Genomic DNA, 22,831 nt, shown 5'->3' with positions numbered 1-22,831 from the left:
AGCTCCTGTGTCCTCACAAGCAGGAGGCAGAAGGACATTTAGTCACACTCTTTCAATGAGGCACTAAGCACCATAAAGTTTAACACCGACCTCCAACACACCCCTTAAAACCCGAGGTTTCACTGCCAGAGCCAGGATTTGCTCTCTGCCACAGAAACACAGCCAGAGTGGCACACAGAACATTTCCAGGAGGGGAAGGGGATACCCAGGGCAGGAGGGTGATGCTGGGGTCACCCAGCACTGTCCCTGTCCCAGAGAAGGGACACAGGCAGAGCTCTCTGCATCCTTGGCACCTCCTGGGTGACAGCCAAGGTGGCAGAAAGGCACACAGAGCTGAGCTGGCCGAGCACTCAGGGCAGCTCAGGGCCAGGCAGTGCCCGTGCCAGCACTGCAGCACCTCAGCTCTGTGTCACACTGGGACAGATTACAGCAGCACAGAGCCCCACACACAGCCTGGGGAGCAGGGCACAGAGCCCCGAGCTGCACACAGCAGGGCGATGGGTTTGAGCTACAAATACCCATCCAGGGCCTGAATCCTGCACCACAGAGCCCTGCCTAAAACAGGATTAAACCCAACCAGCACAGGAGCACAGCAAACCCTGCAGTGCCCAGGCACAGCCCAGGCTCTCCTCCAAAACCACATGAGCTGCTTGTCTTCCCTCAGCTATTCTGTCTCAGAGAGGTGCATTGTAGCCAAAGACAAGAGGAACCAGGTACAAGTCACTTCATCTCCTCCAGGCACCTCTGGCCTGGATTTCGGGTCCTGCAGTCCCACACTGCAGGGACAGAAGGTTTTCCAGGAAGAAGAACACTTTCCCATCAAAATCCACCAGTACCACCCCTACAACTGCAACAGCTCCACATTGCTCTGTTTTGTTTCTTGGTTTTTTAAGCAATAAGAGCCAGAACTCTGCCCCAACAGATGCCTCTCCCACAATCACCCCAGCATCACCCTCACTCACCACCCTGCAGAACTCAGTCACTGCTGGAGGAGCCTTGTGTGCAGGAAACCAGAGCCAGAACTCAGGAAAGGACCTGGATGTGATGAGGAGGAGCAGAACAAACACACCGCAGAGCAGAAACTTGCTGGAGCTCAAACCAAAAGCTCCTCCACCTAACAGAGCTTAACCAGCTTTAACTGGCAGTTTTCACCCAGCTCAGCTAACAAGGAACACCTGGGAGCAATGAGGCACAGGTGAAGGGGATAACACAGATTGCTCCTGGTCTAGGAGGGTCCAAACCATCTCCTCACCCCTGCAGAGGATGGCCAGGCTGGGGGTGCTTCAGGAAAGATGGGACAGAGATGGATACAGGGAATGGGAAAAGTCTTTATGCTGCGTTTATAAACGCACCCTGCCCCCAGTGTGGATGGAGAGGGCTGTGTTATCTCTTCCCTCTCTTCCAGAGGAGACAGTGGAGCCTCTGGAGGGGAAGTAGACACCAAGCCCTGACAGCTCCCCCTCGGTGATGAAGTGCCTGGTGGATGGAGATGACTCCCTCATTTCCCATGGCTGTGCCAGGCCGGGTGAAAGGCGGCTCCCACGGCTCTGCACAGTAAATCCAGATTGTTGTGATGATAACCGAGCCTGTGGGGGCCAATTAAAATCCTCGGGAGAGGGTGAATGACTTCAACCCCCTGGCACAGGGGAGGGAGGGTGCTGCACCAGGGCTGTGACAGCCCTGAACGCGCTGTACGAAGGGAATTGGCAAGGGACAGTGAGTCAGGGCCAGGGAAGGACTCGGGGCTGTGAGAAGCATTTTAAAACGAGTTGGAAAATTCACGAGCAGCCAACAAGGTGACTGAAGTACGGGAGGAAAACAACGGGAGTGCTGAGTGCTGATGGACGGACACACCGTGGGGGTTTGGGGCATCAGTGCCAGGATCTCTGACTGTGCCTGGGTCACTCTGTCCCCCAGGATCAGAACCTGGGTCCTCCCTGTCCCCCGGGGTGACACTCTGTCCCCCAGGATCAGAACCTGAGTCCTTTCTGTCCCCCAGGGTCACACTCTCTGTCCCCCAGGATCAGAACCTGGATCCTCCCTGTCCCCCAGGTCACACTCTCTGTCCCCTAGGGTGACACCCCCTGTCCCCTAGGGTCACGCTTTCTGTCCCCCTCATGCCTGGGTCCCTCTGTCCCCCATGGTCACACTCCCTGTCCCCTTCTATCCCCCAGGATCACACCCCCTGTCCCCCCATGCCTGGGTCCCTTTGTCCCCCAGATCACACTCCCTGTCCCCCCGCTATTCCTCGGGGTCACGCCCCCTGTCCGGGTCCCCCTGTCCCCCAGGATCAGACCCAGGGTCCCTCTGTCCCCCAGGGTCCCTCTGTCCCCGTGGTCACCCCCCTTGTCCCCTCCTGTCCCCCCCCTGTCCCCCAAGGTCCCCCCAGTCCTGCAGTGTCCGCAGCCCCACAGCGCCCTCGCGCGGCCGCACGGCAGCGCTGCAGCGCCGGCCAAAGTGAAGCGGTCTCACAAGGTGTTCTGCAAAACCACAAAAAAACCCCAAAACCACAAAAAAACCCCAAAACCACCCGCCAAGGCTTGTGCTCAGAGCGGTATTCCTGTGTTTTATTGGTGTTCACTCGTCCAACTGCAATTAGCACCGTCGTGTGGTTAAAGCCTCTCGGAGCCACGCGTGGTTTTTGCTGCTGCACCCTCTGGTGCCCCAGAGCTCTGCCCCGCTCCCGGCTCCATCACCCTGTGGCTGTGAGCTGCTCTCTGCCGATGTTCACTCGGATCCAAGGCCACAGCGAGTTCACAGCTGCAGTTTAACAATCACTCTCAGTGGGGATTGGTGCCACGGAGATAACCCAGCAGCAGTGACCACAAGAAGGGACTTGGCCAGTGCTGTTGTACCTGCAAGACACACTTCAGGCACAGAGGGGAGTTCAGTCCCTGGACCAAAGGGCTTTCCCTGCTCTCTGGGCTCTAGCACAGCTGTTTCCATGGCCAGGCAGCCTAGGCCCACTGCAGGATGGGACAAGGCCAGCAAGGAATGCACTGGTCCAGGAAGAATTTGGTTTAGGTCCTGTGCTCTTCCTGCTCATAAGAGGAACGAAGATGTAAGAGAAAAGTATTGCTTACCCCACTAGAAAGTCACCTGGACAAGGGTTTCCAGACCCCATGAGTATTCAGGTCACACACAGTGCAACAAGTCCTCTGCCTCTGTCTCATGCTCCAGTGCTGGCCCCTTTGGTTTTCCCAAGCTCCTGGCTGGAAGTGGACAAGGCAGGTGTGGTAGACAACTGCAGACCAGTAATTTTCTAAAAATATTCCTGGCTTTGGGGTTCCTTCCCATGGAAGTGTGACCCAAGATCACCCACCCCCAGGTCACCCAACACACCATTTCAGAAATCTGCAACACTTTAATCAAACCCTACTTAAGGCCATTGTTACTTTCATGATTGCACATATTCCTCCTCAAAAGCACAAATATCATCACTAGCACGCAAGGACAGGGTCAGGCAGTGTGACCAGAGCTCCTGACACCTCCCAGTGCCCATGGCCACGGCCAGAAGAGCTGATCCTGGCTGAGCAGGCAGCAGGGACAACTGCCAGGAGCTGAGTGACAGCTCAGATGTACCACTGAGCTTTTGCCAAGGCTCCTCTCACACAGTCACCTCCAGCCAGCAGAGATTCAGTCACTGTGAGCTGGAATCGCTGTGGAGCACAAGGTCATGGCACAGAACTGGGGCTTTAAAAGTCACCACTACTCTCCAACACATGCAAAGGCTGGAGCAACCCCAGGCAGGCTCCAGGTACTGTGGGAAGAGACATCACTGAAGTGACAGCACCCAGAAATGATCTGCAGTGCAGCCCAGATACATCAAGTGGCAATAAAACTGTGAGTGGCTCCAGGACAGCGTGCCCCATTTGGTGAGATGAACAGTGGCTTTTAAAAAGATCACTAAATCCCATCAGTGCTACCTATACAAACCTCATTTATTTTAAAGGCTCTCATTAAAGTGCCTTTTATCCCTAGCAATAGGCAGTTTTAAATTGCAAATAACTTCTCAGATCAGTCAGCAACCATCTTCATTCCACCGGAGAGAAGGGCCTGGCTCAGGCTGGCCCTTGGGGACAAGGGAACACTGTGTTGAGGTCTCTGGATGAGCAGGAATGCTGAGCAGCAGGACAATCCCACAGCTGTGCAGGGGCTCCACTGAGCTGTCCAGGGCTTCACCTTCCAGAGGGCTCTGGGGACGTGAGGCAGGTGTCACCTGCAGCGTGGCTGTGTCACCTGCAGCGTGGCTGTGTCCCTGAGGGAAGGGTGTCCCTGTGGGATCGGTGTCCCTGGGGAAGGGAGGGTGTCAGGGCAGGCAGCTCAGGCTCAGCACTCCTGGCTCGGGGCGTCGGTGTCGTGCAGCAGCGGTGTGGTCTCGGAGGAGGAGGGGGGAGCTTTGCTCTGCCTGCCAGGGGCGCTGGGGCTCTTCTTAGCCTCGATTCTCTGCAGAGGAGGGACAGAGGTCACAGCCTGGCCACACCCAGCCATCCCCACCCAGGCCATGCACACCCCAAACCCCTTCCAGCAGTCAAGGACCCTTTTCTTAAACTGAAGATTTTTGTATCTCCTTTTTGTACCCCTACCATAGTTACTTCATTATTTCCATTGCTGCAGCACCACCCTGGAGCTGTGTGCAGGAGCTTGGGGACAGGCAGTGCTGCACACATCTGAGATGGAAGGCAGAGGGACACTGCTGAGGGACAGAGAGCTCAGAGACCCCCAGGCCCATCTCCAGCACTACAGCACTCATTCCCAGGACAGTGGTAGGTGCAGCCTCTGGGGAAGGGTTGGAAGGGTGGAAGCTCCTCCTCAGCTAAACACACCTACAAAACAGGTTCAGCACCCTCAAAGCTGAGCAGGAGCCAGAATCACCTTCAAACAGACCACGTGGGCCTGACCCTATTCATGCAAGAACCTCAGGAGGAGCAGCAGGTGACAGGAGTGGGTCCCTTCCTGCTGCTGGGGACAGAGACACCAACCTGCCCCTCACCCAGAGCCTTCTGCCTGCTGGGGACATGGATTGGGATGCTGTGGAGGGACTGTGAGGTTTGTGTAACCCTCTGACTATTGCCCATTGCTGTTCCAGTGTGGGCACCAGTGACACCACCAGGAACACCTGGAGACTCTTTGGGCATGGTGGTATTTGGATCTTGGAGGAATTTCCAACCTTAATGTGTCTATGAGTCTAGAGGTGTCTACAGATCTCAGGGGATACAGTCAGGGCAAAAAAGATGGTTAATATTAAAAGGTCACCTTCTCCAAGTTCAAGAATAGACCACCCTAACAAGCATCCCTAACAAGCCAGGAAAAAAGTGCCAGCAGGGCAATGTGGATGAACCAGGAGCTCCAAACACAAATGCAGAAAGGAGACAAATGGAAGGTGGGAGCAGGGACAGGTAACCTAGCAGGAACATGGGTAAACTCTCCCAGCATGCAGGCATGAAGATAGGAAAGCCAAAACCCAGCTGGAACTAAATCCAAGGATGCCAAAGACAAGAAAGGATTCTCTAAGTACCCAGGTGACAAAAGAAAGAGGAGGGAACCATGAGGGCCTGGGGCTGGATGAGGCAGGGGACCCCAGAAACCAGGGGAAAGTCTGGAGCAAGGAAGATTCACCCTTGGTGGAAGAGGATGAGGTCAGAGAACACTGCAGGAACCAAGACATGCACAGATCCAGGGACCAAGAGGGGATGAGTGGGCTCATGCCACAGCAAGGCCATTCCCTGTTGTCTTTGACCAGTCCTGGCCCAAAGACTGAAGGAAAGCAAATGTCTTGAAAAAGCTCAAGAAGGAAGAGCTCAGGAGCTACAGACCTGTCACCCTTCATCCTCAAGAAAGTGATGGAGCAACTAATTCTAGAAACCACTTTCAGGCATATGGAGGACAATTAAATTACCAAGTGTGGTCACTGGGCTTCATCAAGGGGGAACTGTGCTCAATGACCTGTGATGGAATGACTGGCTGGGTAGGTCAGGGGAGAACAGTGGGTACTGTCTACCTGGACTCCAGGCTTTTGACACCACAAAAACCTCACAGAGAAGCTGATGAAGCAGGGATTGGATGAGCAGGCAGTGAACAGTGGGTGGACAGCAGGCCCAGAGAGCTGAGCTGGAGGCCAGTAACCATCAGTGTACACCAGGGGTCAATACTGGGTCCAGGCCTGTTTAACATCTTTATTAATGGTCTGTAAAAACTGGGGGAGTGGCTGGAACACCAGAGGGACCTCAGCAGGCTGAGAAAGGGACTGGAAGGACCCTCATGAGGTTCAACAAGAGAATGTACAAGGTCCTTCACTTGGGATGAACAACCCCACACACCAGCACACACTTAGAGGTCACCCAGCTCTGCGGCACTTTGGCAGAAAAGGAGCTGAGGGTGGTGGGGACAGCGAGCTGAAGGTGAGCCAGCAGCGTGGCAGGGCAGCAAAGGCAGCCAGCTGATTCCTGGGCTGCACTGGGAGTGTTGCCAGCAGGTCCTGGAGTGATCCTTGCCCTCTGCTCAGCACTGGTGAGGCCGTGCATGGAGTGCTGGGTTCAGTTCTGGCCTTCCCAGGACAAGAGAGATGAAGAGTCCAGCAAAGAGCACTGAAGTGATTTTGGGACTGGGCTCTTATGTGAGCAGAGGCTGAGAGAACTGGGAGTGTTCAGCCTTGAGAAGAAAAGGCTGATTTTACCACTGAAAACAAGTTTGTGAAGGAAGGGTGTAAGTACAGAGCCAGCTCCTCTTGGTGGTGTCCAGGGACAGGACAAGAGCAAAGGGGCACTTAAACACAGGGGATTCCACCTGGACATTAAGAAATACTTTTTTTTTTCTTTTTTTTTTTTCCTTTTAAAAAATATAAAAACGAGAACAGGTTGCCCTGGGGAATCTCCATTCCTGAAGACATTAAGAGACATCTGGACATGGTGCTGAGCTAGGTGACTCTGCCTGAGCAGAGGGATTGGGATAGATCATCTCCAGAGGTCCCTTCAAGCCCAACGACTCAGTGATTTTGTGTTCCTGTAATACAAACCCAGATATTTTATACATCAGAAATCCCCTCCTGAAGCCTCTCTGCTGAGGCTCCCTGCATGCAGGGGAGGGGTGATCCCCACCAGTGGCCTGATCTCTGTTACCCCACAAATTTTTACCCATTCAAAAAACTTACCTCTGGATCTCCAACACACAGAGATAGGGGGAAAAAATAGGCAAGAGAAGTATTTCCTCACACCAATCCTACTTTTCCCCTGATCCCTGCTGACATTATTAGGGCTGCAGAGCAGGTCCACCAGGAGAAACAATAAGAGCATGTGCTTGCAACCTGGTTAAGTGCCAGGATTAAGACATCTAAAATTGCCCCAAACAAAGCCATGAGACAACACCAGGAGGGCATGGCTGGGAGATGTGGACAGCAAAACGTTTCATTTGATTGGTTTGAAGTGAGGTTTAATCAAATGAGGGTGAGAGGAAAGTGTGTTACCTTGACTGGGTACCCACCTACAGTTTGGCTTCCCGCAACACCGTCCCCTTAACCGGAGGCAGCTTTTGGGCAGAGGTGGCCTGGTTTGCCTTATTACTGTCTGAGCTCTTTTTATTGCTACTCCAAAATAAACAGCATTTTTCCTAGAAGACAATCAGTCTAGTTTATGGTGCACTCGGACATGAATTTCATGAGGGCTCCAATTTTCGGAGGAGATTCGGAAAAATCACCGGTTAACTAGAATCTAGTTATTAATTAAGATTTTGAAATTTAGATTAAACTAAATCCTATTTAAGATTTTTTTTTTCAGTGTCAAGCCAGTTTTTAAATGGTCTGTTTGCCTTTTGAAAGTGTCACCACACAGGCCTTAGGCCACAATGGCTACAACATCTGAGGGTATTTCACACCTGTACAGATTATGGAATTTTTTAGAGCTGCGAGTCTAACAGATGCATTTCAAACTGGCTCCACTATAAACTAGACTAAGATTTAAATGTTTCACTCATCTGCACTGGCTTCAGAGCACACTGCTCCCTCCAGAAGGCAGAGGCACACAAGACAGCTGAGGGAGGAGCTGGGTTCAGGGAGACTTTCACGCTGGCAGACACGTGAAGGTGTGGACAATGTCCCCTCTGCTCAGCGTCCCCTCTGACATCCTGTGACTTCGGGAGGCAGAACTGTGCACGATTAAGCAATCAGGGCTAGATCAGCAACACTTCAATCAAATGAGGAACACACCTTGGCTGCAAATCGCTGTCTTCCAGTTTACAACCTCTTATCTACTCATTAGGTGGAGACATTCATGTGTTGTACAGCTTTCTTAGAGATTTGTAAGGTCATTGAGGTTTTTAATCACTTTCCAGGTAGTCAGGCACTTCCTGCCATTGATTTTTAGTTCTAACACTTCATGACTCTTTTGGCTGAGCACAGAAATACAGCTGGCTTAAGCCTGGGTTTGGGATATTTCACAAGCAGATATTAAGTTGGCTTGAATGAGTTTAAAATCCAGCTTTTTTTCCCCTGACCCTCTCTAGCATGGTTAAATCTCTTTGATACCAGGAATTACGACTTGCACAAAGCAGGCTGAGGAAATGCCAGCTCAGGGCTGCAGAAGGTGTTAGGAATAGCTGCTCAGCCCTTCTTCAGAGCCCCTGGGGTCACATAGCAAAGTGCAACCACTCACACATGCTGAAGGGGAGCAGCTCACCCCAGCACCATCCTGGGAGCACAGAAAGGGTTTGGTGGTGAGCTCTGGGCTCCATGCTGGGCCACCATCACTCCCACTCTGCAGGGGAGTACGTGGAGGAACAAGGGGATTTGGGATCATGTGTTTAAGTCACTTAAGTAATTGCAGACTTGATTAAAATCCAATTACGTGATGCTCCGAGAACCCTGGCGCTATTTCAGGTGGGTTTGCATCGGTGTTTCAGGAGGGCAGGAAGCAGCTGAGCAAAGGCAGCCCCTCACACAGGCTTCCCCTCAGTCTGCTCTCATCCCAAGCACTGCCTTTTATCCCCACAAGCAGCCTCTTCTACCTCTGCAGCTTTAGAGCCAGCCTAAGCCACCTGCAAAGCTCAATCAGCTTTCTTTGATACAGGGTTAGGCTAGCAAGTTAGATCTCTACTTCCAGAACTAAAGCTTGTGGAGAGCTCAGTGTTACCAGATCACTGTGGAGCCAGAGCCACAGCTCTCCACTGAGTGTTTTGGCTGTTTTATATTCAGTCCTGCCAGCTCAGCTCAGCCTCACCCACTGCCTGCCCCACAGCACAGCTCCCAGCAGGCTTCAAAGGTCTCCACGTCTCAGTAACCTCAGATCCACAAAGGCTCTGAGGGTTTCACTTTCAGAGCTCCTTGGAGCAGTTTGCACTGAAATCAACTGTGTTTCAAGGAAATACAGAATCTGTGCTGGGCTGAGAAGCAGCCACAGTGGCTGTGCTCCCTCTGCAAGAACACAGCAACTGCATTTCACTGAGCAGGCTGTGTTCAGATAGCTCCATCCTCTGGAGAAGGCTCTGTTCTGACTGCAAAAATGCTGAGACCCTGCAGAGATCTGTGCAATGGCACAGACTTGGCTGCTGCTTTCTACAGAGGCTGAATTGACAAACTAGGATTGTTTCTTCATTAGCTAGGTGAGCTGAGAAATACCTCCTCCTCCAGGAAGCCACTTCCATCACTGCTGTGCACCAAAAATGCCAGAAATGCTGATGTTACCCATTGGCAGCCCAATTTCTAGATGGCTAAGGAAGTCCTGCTGCTGTCTGCTGGCACCTGGCACCATTAGGAGATTGTTGGTGGCATCAGCCAATGTTTCCTCAGACATGTTAGATTGTCAGCCCAAACTACATGGTGTGATTGAGTCTGATTTGACTGGCAGCACTTCCCACCAGGCATCTGCAGATCCTTACCTTACTCAATGCCATGAGCACAGCTGCTGAGATAATGAGTGGGACACTCAGCCCAAGGAAGGTGTACTGCAGGTAGTCCAGCACCGACGGGAGCAGCACCAGGTTGGTGTAAAACTGCTTTAGGACTGGGCCTTCCATGGATCCACTCTGCTCAAAAAAGCAGAGCTGTCAGTGGCATTCCCTCCCAGCCAGGGCTGAGACACACCAGCTGAATGATTCCTTTTCCCTCCACCTCCCAGCATAAATTGGGGAATTTATGCAAGATTCAGTCAGGCTAAAAGCTTTTACTGAATAGGGGTCAGCTGGATATGCACCCACAGCTGGAGGCTGCACTCCCTGGCCCATATGAGGACAGGGATGCTGGCAGCTCTGCCCAGGGCCCTATTTAACCCCACATCTAGGGCAGAGCCAGAGATTTACCAAGTATAGTGCAGGGTTTGTTCAGCTCAGAGGGATTAATGGCATAGCCAAGTATTGAAAAGCCTTCTGTTGGTGCTTAATTAGTCTGGCTGGCTTAAAAGCTTTATCCAAACTGGAGTTTCCCCAGCACTGGGTAATGGGGAAGCAGAAGCTCTGCAGAATGAGGCTGAGGAAGGCAGCTCACCTCTGCAAACCACAGCAGCGGCAGGACCACTGGCTTAATGTTCTTTGTTTGACTGGGGGGAAGAAAATTAAAAAAGAAACACACTCTTAGGTTTATGGTCACAATTACCATGATAATTCTTCCTAAGGGGACACATCTGACAGACTGACAGTGGCCAGGAATCCAGCATAAGGAGGTGGCAATCCCTGCTGCTCCACTGAGCTGCTCCCACCTTGGGGGACCAGGTGCTTTTCATGCAAGAGCAGAGCTTGTGCTTCCATGGGGCTTAACTGCCCAAAGACAGCAGTAAAATCCATCCAGGGTGCCTTCCCAAACCTGGGAGACAAAACTCAGTGAACCAGAGTGCTGAAGTTCATGTCTCAGCCACCTGGATGGCACCATGGGGGATGTCTGCAGGTGTTTGCCCCTCAGCCCAAGCAGCAAGAGCACACTGCCACCCTTGTTGGTATCTAACATCTGGCACCACACAGTTGGGTTACAGAGACCTCCTGTTGGCTTTCAGGAGTTGGAAGTGTCTTTTGGAGACAGGCTTCTCTCTCTACCCTGCAGGAATGGGCTTTGTCTCTCCATGTTGCAGGTAACTGAGAGGCAGCACAGTGCAGGTGAGCAGCTCCTGCCTCACCAGGAGGAACAGTCCCTCCCTGCTCAGGGACAGGGACACTGAGCTGAGCAAACAGGCAGCCACTGTCTGCACTGCTACAGGATGGAATTTGTGGGCACTGGAATGGCTGATGTTACAGCAGGAGCCAGCTGGCTCCAGCAACAGGACAACTGGTCAGGGTAAAGCTGCTTCATCTTTGGGGAGAGTAAACTCTGCAGCACCCTCAGCATCAGCAGAACTCCCTGCTCAGGGAAGGCAGGTGGACATTTCCAGGAGGTGACCACTTACGATATACCAGACACCTCCTTTATGTACAGGTTCAGCTGGAGCTTGATGGAGCAATTCATGGGGATGCCTGTCATCTGTAGAGGAAGAGAACAGACAGTTCATCAGTAACTTCCAAGTGACTTCTTGGGACCAACAGACCCTGTCCAGCAACATTCCCAGACCAGGAAAAGATCACACTTCAAAGCAGGTCTTGTTGACATCCATTAAGACACCCATTTCTCATGACGCTGCAGTTTTGCAACACATTTTTACAAGCAGAGAATTTTTGTTGGACTGTCCCTGTTTGTAGTCAGCAGCCTGCAGCTAGATAAAAATATAGCTAACTGTACTGTTATCAGTAGATGTTTGATACTGTAATAAACTTAATTAGATTTTCATAACTATGATAAGAAAAGCAGTCAGAGCCCAATGTCTAGATAACACACACAGCTTACCTTACCTCATGAGATAAATAGGTTTTTTTGCTTGAGTAAACATCACTGAACATTTAGAAAAACTGACCATGCACAATACAGGCTGTGAGTGGAAAATCCCAAAGTCCCTTTCCCATCAGCAGCTGGGACAATGACAGCTCAGGACACCCCAAATCCCCGCTCTGGAGTGGTGACTTCACCCTCACCCTGCAGGTACGTGAGGGGTGTAACACAACAGCCACACAGTGCAAAAGCAGTCAGTTCCAGATGGGCAGGTTGAGAGAGAGGAAGAAGCCAGCCCAAAAATGGAGGTGCCAGCTTGAGCCACAGCCTGTTCAGGCTTTGCCAGGCAGTTCTCATGGCAATGTGCATTTGCAGATTTGGGGCATAGCTGGGCTGCTGCCAGGTACACCTGGTGTTATAGGTCTGAGTCAGTGGAAAGAACTGCACTCTGCTTATCAAAATAATTATGTTTATAATTAGTTCTGCAATTCTCCAGAAGCCAGGCTAATTATTCAATTAGTTTATGGCTTTGATATTTTTATCTGCACATGCCCTTGCCAGTCTTTGCACTATGGAACCTGCTCAAATCAGTGCCACGAGAGCAGAGTGCCGCCACCACGCAGCTGATGGCAGGGTTCCCCCATCCTGGGCTGGTCCCTGGGCTGAGGGGAGGTCCCTGCTGGGCTCACTCACAGGGTGCACATCGAGGAAAAGCCCGTGCTGCTCCTTGCTGGGGTGCAGGCCTTCGACTGCATTCACCAGGGACGGGTCGGCGTTGTAGAAGTGAGGGTGGGAAATGAACAGCGGTGCATCTGCATGAGATTAAAGACATCTTAAACTCCTCCACACCCACCTAAGAGCTTTTCTTGAGGTTTTTAAGCCCTTGCAGTATTTGTTCTGAGCAGGCTTTTTTATTTTCTCCTCCCAACCAGCAATCTTCCCTTCCCTCCCTGCAGGTTGTTCCATGGATCTGGGAGGGTTAAGGGCTCTGCCACCAGCACGCAGCCACAATGCTGTGAGAACTCCCTGCTCCCAGACACGAGTTAGGACACTCAGTCTGGACTGTCAGACATACTCAGTTAACATTTAATTTGGCAGCAGTGTGGGCTGCCTCTTCCTTACTCTCCCCACCAGCCCAGGGGTGCTCCCACTCTATCCCTGGGCATTCCCACAAACGCCAGGCTCTCACAGGGCACTGAAGGAACTTTAGGCACAAGGGTTTTCCCTCTATCCCTCATTGCTGGGAGTGCAAACACAACCCACCAGTTCTTTTCAGCATCTCAGCAGGCACTAGAGCTCCTTTTTCTGGTCAACCAAGCTTGTGCTGCATCTCAAATTTAATATTGGTGCATTAAGGAGAGGCAGGGGTGGGAAGGACTTACTGAGCCTACAGGTGCTGACGTTCTGGATGCCAGACTGCAGGCAGGGGCAGAAGCCCTCGTTGGGTGCATAGTCTGTGCCGTTGGCAAAGAGGGTTTTTGGTGCCACAAAGCGATAGGTGGGCACACCCTCGAACTTCCCAGACTGCTCGTACACCAGTGTCATGGATCTGGAAGGGTTTCAGTGGAGAAGGATCAGGATTAGCTAACAGAAGTGGGTTCTTATCTTGGCTGGATAAGATGCAGTTGCAATGTAACTTAGACTTTGAGATCAAGATAAACCCTCAGAGCAGTGCTTTGGGGAATGGGGAATGAGTATTTAAGCCTTTTGCTTTCCATCTTTTAAGCACTTCTAAAGGGTTGGTCAGGACTAGTTCGGGAGAGAAACCACAGGCTTATAAGTCTGTTTGCTCTAGCCAGGTGAGATTTGTAGAAAGGCATGTAGTAATCCCCAGGGCTGCTCTCCAAGAGATAATACCCACTTTATGCAAGCCTTGGCTCTGAGGTGCTCCATTACAGGGCATGGACACTGGATAAATCTCTTTCACAGCCCAACTCAGCAAAACAAACTGCCAGGGGAGTGGAAAATTTCCCTACGTGACACACCAAGATTTTTTTTTTCCTTGCTATAGAGGCTATTGATGTGCTGCAACATTCTGGTCAGGTTTGAAGCAAGTTTCCAGGACAAAAATTTGCTCCCTTCACACTTGAGTGAGGCTTGCAGGGATCAGAGAACCACAGAATGGGTAAGTGGGTCACAGCGGGCTGCCAGGACATGCTCATTCCTACAGAGGCCTTCTGATGCTGGGAGCAAGGATGGGGGATTCAGGGCATGTTCAGCATTACACATGTGCCTCTTGGCTCTGCTCACCTTCCAGCAAGGAGGCAGAGATTGCTGCAGCACATGAGCAGGATAAAACCTCGGTAGCTGCCTCTCACAGGGGATGATGGACCCTGCCTGCTCCTGGCTTACCCAATGTTTGTGACACTGTGTGGACAGAGGCAGAGGTTTGGGGAGAAGACACAGCACTGTCTGAGAAGCTGAGCCACTTCCCCACAGCTCTGTGTGGCAGGAACCTCCTGTGCCAACAGGAAACCAAGCTTGGTTTCCTCCACTTCACTGCAAGCCCTGCCTGGAAGCATGCTCTGTTCCAGAGCTTTCTGTAGTTTTACAGGAGCAGTGTTTAAACTTTGGTTACAGGTAAACTTCCCTGTAAATTCCTGGCTTGGGGTCATTCTGGTGTTTGCTGATGTTCCTGGTGTAGAGGAATCCCTGTGCTATTGCTCAGCTCAGCTGTTTATTCACTGAAGAGGTCATTGTTCTCTATTCAACATGAGCACTTGCTTGTTTTGCAGCACTATCTACAAAGCTGGAATTATCATTATCTTCCCCAAGCTAGGGACAGGGTTTTGTGCTTGCTTCCCCTCCTTCCAGCCTCAGGCACAGGCACACAGGCCAGCTCTGTGAGGTATTTTAACCCCTGGGTGATCAGCTAAGGTCAGGGTGTCCTATACAAGCAAAAGGAGAAAAAAAAAACAAAAAGGAAAAGAAAAGAAGAAAGAGCCTGGAAATGGCAGCACTTATTTCCCCCCTGACATAATTTCTCCAAGGATTTAGTCAGCTGAAAGAGTTCTGCAGTTACAGTTGCATTTCCCTCTGACAACCCTTACTTCTCCTAACTGCCCACATCTTATCTACATTAAACAACCACATCTGGTTATTTTGTACTGATTAAACGTGGGCGAGTTGGACATTTCCAGTGATCTGGAAGGTATTTATGGACACCACAAGATGCTGATAATGAGACAACTAAGCTCAGAGATAATGCAAGCCCAAACTGCAGCTGAAGTTTAACTACAGAAATAAATGCTGAGCCCTGTGTGTGTGCAGGATGGGAGCAGCATGTCCTGCCACCTGCATGGGGACAGGCTGGCAGCTGTGGCCTCACCTGCAGGCATCAGGGCTGTAGAACTCCAGGGAGGTTGGGGACATGAAGGGTGGCCACATCTCCCCTGCTGTCCCGTTGATCATGTTGCACTGGCTGCTCCGCCAGTAATTCACCTGTGGGACAGGTGGAGAGAGAAGAACTCAGAAGGACGAGCCTGCTGGAGTCAGTTTTCACCCCTGCATAGAATGTGCACCACCCCACACTGCTTCCACAGCAGCATCAAAGATCTTTCCTGTCTTTAGCGTATTTTTCATCCTCCATGGTTCTGTGAGCCAAACATCCAGTCAGTTAATGCACAAGATCCACCTGCCCCCAGAGTTTGGTCTCTACATTCAACTGATTTTAGTTAGGAGCAGAATTCCAGAAGAGTAAAGCATCGTTTAACAAGAGCATTTAACACCTTCAACACAGGCCACAGGAACCTGAGGCTTCAACCATTAGAGCAACCAGCTCCAGCAGCACTGCAAGGGAGTGGCAAGTGAAACCCATGAGATGAATTTAATGCTTCCTGAAAAGCCCCTTGCCACATGGCTGCCTCCTGGCAACTTGCTAGAACAGAAGTTGCAACACCTGAAGTCCTGTAGAAACTTATCTTCAAACCTGACCCACGCACAACAGCACCCAGAGCTTTCAGCTCTGCCTGCTTTAAATCAGGCATTGCCCATTATTCAATTTTTTCATTATTCAATGTTTGCTGCCAGATACCTTCTTCAGCCCATTCCATGAATCCACCATGTGAACTTCACTGATGTTCTTCATGCCCGTGTTTACTGTGAACAGTCCTGAATTGGAGTTGTTAAACTGCAGAGAGAAGGAATGATTGTTTCATTTACTGCACACAGCAAGGCTGCAGCACTTTACAGACGCTGGGTGTCCCACCAGCTCTAGGGGTGCCTCACACACTGGCAGCTACTCAGCTTCTACTTAGCTGTGTTTGAGCTACCCCAAGATCAATATTGCTGTGGTTTTAGCATTCCCAGCCACCACTTTACTTACATCAATGAATAATCCAAACTTGCCCTTGAAAGGAAGCAGGCCAGGAGCAAATATATTTATGGCATCTATAAGGGGGTCGTTGTACCCCCACATGATCTCCTTCACTGTCCGGTTCATGAACGCCTTCTGTCCCAGGACAAACAGGAATCCACTCAGTGCCTCTCTCACACTCTTTGGCCAGTTTTCCATCATCACAGCTGCTCCCTGAGAAAGACAAACCCCTGGCATGAGAGCCCCCTCTTTACCAAAGATGAAACATTTTTGTTGCTAACAAAAATCCTTCTGCTGCTGCCATCTATAGCCCCAGAGCAATCCTCTGGACAGACTGAGGTTCTTCATTTATTCCCAGTTGGGGAAGAAAGCAGTTGAGGGCTCACAGGCTTGATTTCCCCACAGAATGCTCAGATGAGGTTGCAGACTCAAGACCAGCTGCTCTGCACACTGATTTTGGAACAGTAGCAGCCTAACAAACAATTAACACCCACAAAGCAGAAAATTGCATTATATAAACTTAACCACCTCATTGCTTGATCAGCCTCAAGCCCTACAAGAAAGTGATTCAATGCTGGATATCACCACCCTCCCCTCAAGCTCAGAAGGTGGAACCCATCCAGGATACAAGCACTTACCATCAGCAAAATGTTTGGCACAACAACGTACTCATCTTCTGTGCCATTGGACAAGCGTGGCTGGAAGAAAAATTTCCGGTACTCCAGGTAAGAAACGGTATCATTGTCATGAAATGTGATATTTGTTTTATTCCTGTACTCCCTGCAAAGAGAGGGGAGATCATGGGAACCATCCTTGGCAGAGTCCCTGCAGCCTATGGAGCAAGAATGGGCTGCACAAGCCTGGGCTTGCAGCTGGGGGAGACCAAAGGCCAGCGAGGAGCCACAGGGCAGCTGGGGAGGCAGTGTGGGAACAGATCTAAACCTCCCACCCAGCCAGGCTTAGGGTCTGGCAGGAGGACAGAGCAGCCCAGGCATCCCTGACAGGTTGGATTCCTGCAGACACAAAGTGTTTCTCTCCAACTCAGTACCCAAGAAATTTAAAATGAAAGCGTCAATCTCCTCTGTTGCTTCACCTACAATCACTGGAAAGCCCAGCCACATCAGGGAGGTGCCCAGACAGCCAGAGCCACAGCAAGCCACACAGCAAAACAACCTGCAAACAGCAGAGGACCAGCCAAGATGCCACATGTTCCCCCAGTGAGCCCACACTGATTTGCTCCCAAGCTCCCTGATGGCTCCTGGGTTCAGGACAGCCTGACCCTCCACATGGCATCGTGGCCTCTCTGCTCCTCAGGCCTTCATCCACATCCTGCACACTGCCCAGCACTGCTGGACTCCAGCCCAGGCCACAGGGGCAGCCCCAGCCTCATGGGGTGCTCTGCAGGAGCGTGGGGCTGTCCCCAGCATCACAAGCCTGTCACTGCTCCTGGAGGAATCAAAGCTCAACTCCCCGGCAAAAACAAAGTCCTTCACTGTGGAGCCTCTGTTTTACAGCCCACATTAGGGAAGGGCACTAATCTTGCTCAGCAGGAACACAAGGACACTAATAAGCTTTGCCCCTTTGTTTATTCTTATTTACAGTGAGTGAAGCTTTTCCCCAAGCCAAGAGAACGATGAGATGGAAATGTAAAGAACCCACATGGGGGGACGTGGCCAGGCCAGGGGAAACAAGGGCACATACATCCTGCAGGCTTCCCTGCACACCACTGCTCCAGCAGCTTTGGATTAGCCAGTAATCTTCCACATGAGCTTGCTTAGGCTGCTGATTCAACCTCACCACATTACCAAGCACCAATATATTGAAGATCACTGTTTATGAGAAGTTCACATGCTCAACTCAACATCAATCACTCCCTTCCCTTTCAGCCACCATCCTCAGCCATGGCAAACAGACCCAGCCCTGCTGTGTGTGGGTCTGACCCAGTGTTAGTGCTCCAGTTTCTCCAAACTGGTTCCCATGACCAGGGCACATTCTGGGTCTCACAAAGCCTTAGGCTGACCCAGGAACTTTGATATTGAGGTGACTCCAGCTCAAGAGCTGGGCTCTGAAATGCACAATGAAGATAAAAGAGCACATGGAAGACAAGGTCACCCACCACCACATCAACACCCCTCATACCCATGTTTGGACTGTATCAGCCCAGCTCTGCCTGCCCAACAGACCCCAGAAAAAAATTTTGCTCCACAGCTCCGTGGAGCACCCACCAATGTCACAGTGCCTCAGTGACCAGAGCTCCTGCGTGTGTCTTCAGCAAGATCAGAGCAGTTAGAGCAGATTTGGGTCACTGCACAATCCAGTGCCCCAGGCTCTCACCAAGCCTGCTGATGCCATGTCCTCCTGCCAGAGGAGCCAGCCAGCAGCCTGGCAGGCAGCACAGTGCTCAGGCTCATGCCAAGCTGGACACAAGTGGTACCTGACCTGTACACGTAGGGCCCACGCTGGCTCAGCACCGGCTTGGCTCCCTTCAGGACCTGGTTGGGGTTCAGCACCTCGAAGAAATACGCTGACAAGAAGAAAGGAACGGGGATGTCTTTCCACATTTGGAAGGACATGCTGCTGGGGTCAATCTTGACGTTCTGTAAGGAGAAAAAATAAGAAGGCCCAACTTTTGGGCTCTGTGGCTGCAGATGAACACATCCACACTCAGCTCAATGTAAGGCACAGCTGAAGGTGGCAGTTAGGACAGGAGCTCTCCAGAGGATCCAGGTGTGTGTTCAGTGGCAGACTGAAACCCAGCTAGATCTACAGTGAGAACTCCTGTGTGTGCAGAAGCATCAGGTTTATGCCACAGGATGTCTGCTGGTTTATTTATCCAGGCTTAACTTTTCTAATCCTACCCGCAGGGCTTCTGAATGTTTTGATATGCTGGAGACTTGGCTCTGAATTATTCACTACTCTGCATGTTTTATTTGTCTGGCAGAAAAAAACCCTGTCCCAAAGGCTTTCTCTCATGGGTTTGGCAGGTCCACACAGTTAAAAGGAAGCAAGGAGAGGTGGCACAGCTATCCTCATAACTGGGTGCCAGCAGGGAGAGCCCTCTAGATTTCTAAAAAGAAGATGGGATGGCAACCCAGCAGTGTCCCAACAGCACAGCCCAGGACAGCTGTGCCTCCTCTCAGCTGCCAGCCTGCATTGACTCACACTGATCATGAGGCAGGTCAAAGGCAAGGCACAATCGTGCTCCCATATCACTGTCCTGTGTGCTGGGAAATGCCTGCAGGAGCTCAAAGACAACTTAAGCCCTCCTCAGACAACTTAAGCCCTCCTCAGCTCAGGATCTGACACATGGGCACATCTGCCTCCTCTCCCTCCCTGCCTCCAGGGCACCACAGAAACTTTTTCCTTCTTAAACATTTACTTTGGACATTTTCCACCATGATCTTTTCTTCTGGAAGCACAATTCCTTGTCCTTGCTTGAGTAACCCAGCCAGCTCATGGAAGTGGGGTTGATCCACCAGCAGGAGGAGGGACGTGGGCTTTGTGCTGCTCAGTCTGACCTGACACACATCTGCTGACACAGGGAGTTGAGGTGCCAGAGGTTTCCCCATAACATCTCATCTCTGTTGAGACATTTCATGGCAAGGCTGAGCTGCCTGTGAGCAGCAGGCCCCTGCAAGCCCCTCATCCAAGCCCTACCCCTGGGAAGACATCTCCACAACGCTGTGCAACCCATCAAACCCTTCCCACCACCACTTCCACGCCTCCACACTGCTCTGATTTTGCCAGCTTCAAGGATTTCATGGCAAAGAAGCTGTAATAAAACAAATTTTTATTCAGTCTGCTTTACAACCCTGATTCCCAAGTGTCAAACTGATTATGATCATGAACATCTTTCCTGTAATTGCTTGCTCTGTTTTGCACTCCCTTGACCACCTGTTGCATATGGATTTATTTTTATAATAAGTACCCAGTCAGATGGAGCTGCATCCCAGCTCCCTGCTGCCTTTCCCAGCTCCCTCCCACCCGGGCACAGCAGCTCGAGGGACTCCACAGATGCTGCTAAGATCCCCACAACAGGGTAGCCTTAAAATTACACCACTTTTAGGTCAAAACAAACACGGTCATATGTCTGAAACAAAAGCAGAGTATTTGTCAACTAGATGGGTTGCAAAGGGTCACTGAGGTGTTTGACCCCTCCTGCCCAGGCTGATCTTTGTTCCTGAGGAACTGAAAGGAACTGGTTACAGCCCATGGGCTCCAGATGGAGCCAGCAGAGCAGCAGCTCCACCACAGCACCCAAATCCTGCTTCTCCAGGAGGGAGGCACCCTGCTCAGTAAAACTGAGACGTGAGGTTTCCCCTGCAGACTGGAAGGAGCAGTTAAGCCGGGTGTCAGCCAGACCTCACCCTCCACATCCTCTCAGCACCCTCCTCCTCACCCTGCTCCATCAGCCAGGACCTGGCTGTGTCCTGCTCCCAGCTCCTGCACCCAGGGCAGCATTGGAGCTCCCAAGTGGAGCAGGGATGAGCTGATGCAGCCTCACTGTGTGCAAGCTCATACCTTAGGCAGGTCTGTGGCATTCCAGATGCTTCCAGAAAAGCAATAGTCACCAGGTTTTACAGGACAAACCCCACAGGCAGCCCAGTGCAGATGGGGCAGGAGACAGGCTCCTTGCAGACTTCACCCAAAGACATCCTTGAAACAACCTGTAACTGAGTGCTTTTCCATCAGGATCCACCATCCTGACAGAGCTCAGGAAGCCAGATGGGCAAACCAGCCTCTACCTGCCCAAACCCAGCCCTCCAAGCTCCTCTTACCCACACTACTCTGGAGACCAACCCAGGAGTTTCAGTAAGGGCCTGAATGTTTCTCATCAGCCATCATCACTCAGTTATTAGGCTTAATGTGAAATGGAAAAAATATGAGCTCAGAGCAATTTGTGTCATGTTGAAGATGGGGAGACCAAAGGCTTGAGGTGAAGGGAGGAGAAACAAGGGTCGATCTTTTCCTCATCTTCTGCTCTCATTGCAAATTACTAGGACTTGGTTAATTAGGTTGAAAGAATCAGGATAGCTAAAAAGAGGACAGAAAGGTTTTTGCACGAAAAATGTCATTTCTGTTCTGCAGGGGCCTTTTATTTGCAGGGACCAGTTCCTGACATGCTGAAACTGAACAAAGATTTTCTGCTCTTTAATCTGCAGGACAGTCTGGCTCTGCCCAGCCAGCAGCACTTCCAAGGGGTATGTTTAAGTAGGTCATTTTCGGCAGAGACTTTGCGCCACACACAGCGCCAGCCATTGGCTATGAGGTGTTTGTTCACCTCTTTCATCAGAAGCAAATTTTCAGGGGCTGACCTGGGTAGGTGGAAGCTTGGAGAAAGGCCAAGGCAGGGAGCGCATCTGCCTTGGACAGGGAGTAAAAGGTTTGGCTAAATGTGGGGATGAGCTCTAATTAGAGCAGAACTGGTGTCCCAGCAGAGACAGGAGTGCTGTTCATCAAACTGTGCAGCAGGTACCGAACAGAACAACAACTCCATCCCCAGCCCCACATTTTGTCAACAAACCCTCTCCAGCCTCGAGACCTCTCCTGTGGATAAAACAGCTCTTCAGAGAAGCAACTCCTCAGGTTTTCAGTCTAGGAAAGAGGAGAATTTGGAGGCTGCTCCATGCACAAGGCTTCTCTGGAGCACTCCTGCCTCCAGTAGTGAAAGCATCTCACCAGAGCACGTGTGAGCTCATCTATTATGAGAGGAAAAACTGGTGCAGCAGGCAGAGGCAGGAGGGAAGGAAGCGCTGGTGATGCTCAGCCAAGCCTGCATCCCCAGCCATGCACAGAGCCCTCGCTAACCAGCGGTGTTTGAGCTGCTCACTGTGGGCAAAGGGTGGATTTGCCACCACCAACAGCGCTGGGCTTTCTGGACTGCTCCGCACAAGGGGAAGGTGCCCAAAATGCAGCGAGCCCAAACCGCACCAGGCACCGCAGCGAGCCCAAACCGCACCAGGCACCGCAGCGAGCCCAAACCGCACCAGACACCGCAGCCAGCCCCGCACCGCACTGAGCCCCGCACCGCTCCAGGCACCGCACCACAGCCAGCCCCGCACCGCACACGGGCTCCAGCGCACCCCTCTCGGCCCCTGCACCGAGCCAGCCCCGCACACGGGTTCCAGCGCACCCCTCTCGGCCCCCGCACCGAGCCCGCACCGCCCGCGCCACCCCCGCACCGCCCGCGCCCCTCACGGCCCGGCCCCCGCGCCCCCTCAGCCCCGCTGACCTTGTTGACCTGCTGCCTGATGATGACGGGCCCCACCAGCAGCAGGCAGCCCCCCAGGAGCGCGCAGCACACCCCGGCCAGCCCCAGCCCCACGGACAGCCTGCGCCGGGCCACGGCCATGGCGGGGCGGAGCCGGGAGCGAACCGGGACCGGTACCGGGAGCGGGTCCCGCCGCCGCTGCTTTATGGCCCCGCGGCCCGGCCCGGCCGAGGGGGCGTGGCCGTGCCGGACTGGGCGGGGCTTAGTGCGGATGCCACGCCCCCCAGCCACGCCCTCCCGGGAAAGGGAAGCGGAGCGTGCTCGGTGTGAACGCGTGTGTGCATGCGGAAAAACGGGAAATCTGGTCAAATATAGAGAGAAACGGAGTGTATAAATAGATAGAATATCGCTCGGTCACGCGGTTGTAGAGTAGAATGGGTTTGCGTTGCAGGGGACTGCAAAGATCGTCTCTCTGCAGGGACACTTTCCACTATCCCGGGTTGCTCCAAGCCCTGTCCAGCCTGGCCTT

At 52.0% G+C, this 22,831-nt stretch overlaps 1 protein-coding gene across 1 annotated transcript; it reads right to left on the bottom strand.

Moving 5' to 3' along the window:
• Positions 1–3,344: 3,344 nt before the first annotated feature.
• Positions 3,345–22,507, bottom strand: SCARB1 (scavenger receptor class B member 1). The gene is made up of 12 exons (XM_033075769.2): positions 22,324–22,507; positions 18,531–18,688; positions 16,730–16,871; positions 16,101–16,304; positions 15,810–15,905; positions 15,105–15,217; positions 13,159–13,325; positions 12,470–12,588; positions 11,361–11,434; positions 10,472–10,523; positions 9,868–10,014; positions 3,345–4,446 (listed from the first exon to the last, which is right to left on the bottom strand). The coding sequence occupies exons 1-12, from the start codon at positions 22,441–22,443 to the stop codon at positions 4,330–4,332; spliced, it is 1,509 nt and encodes a 502-aa protein (XP_032931660.1). The 5' UTR covers positions 22,444–22,507; the 3' UTR covers positions 3,345–4,329.
• Between the last annotated feature and the right edge of the window lie 324 nt (positions 22,508–22,831).

The sequence above is a fragment of the Catharus ustulatus genome, chromosome 18 (genome assembly GCF_009819885.2).
Source record: "Catharus ustulatus isolate bCatUst1 chromosome 18, bCatUst1.pri.v2, whole genome shotgun sequence".
Lineage (NCBI taxonomy): Eukaryota > Metazoa > Chordata > Aves > Passeriformes > Turdidae > Catharus > Catharus ustulatus.
The sequence above is the reverse complement of the archived record's forward strand: the minus strand, read 5'-3'. Positions and strand labels throughout refer to the sequence as shown.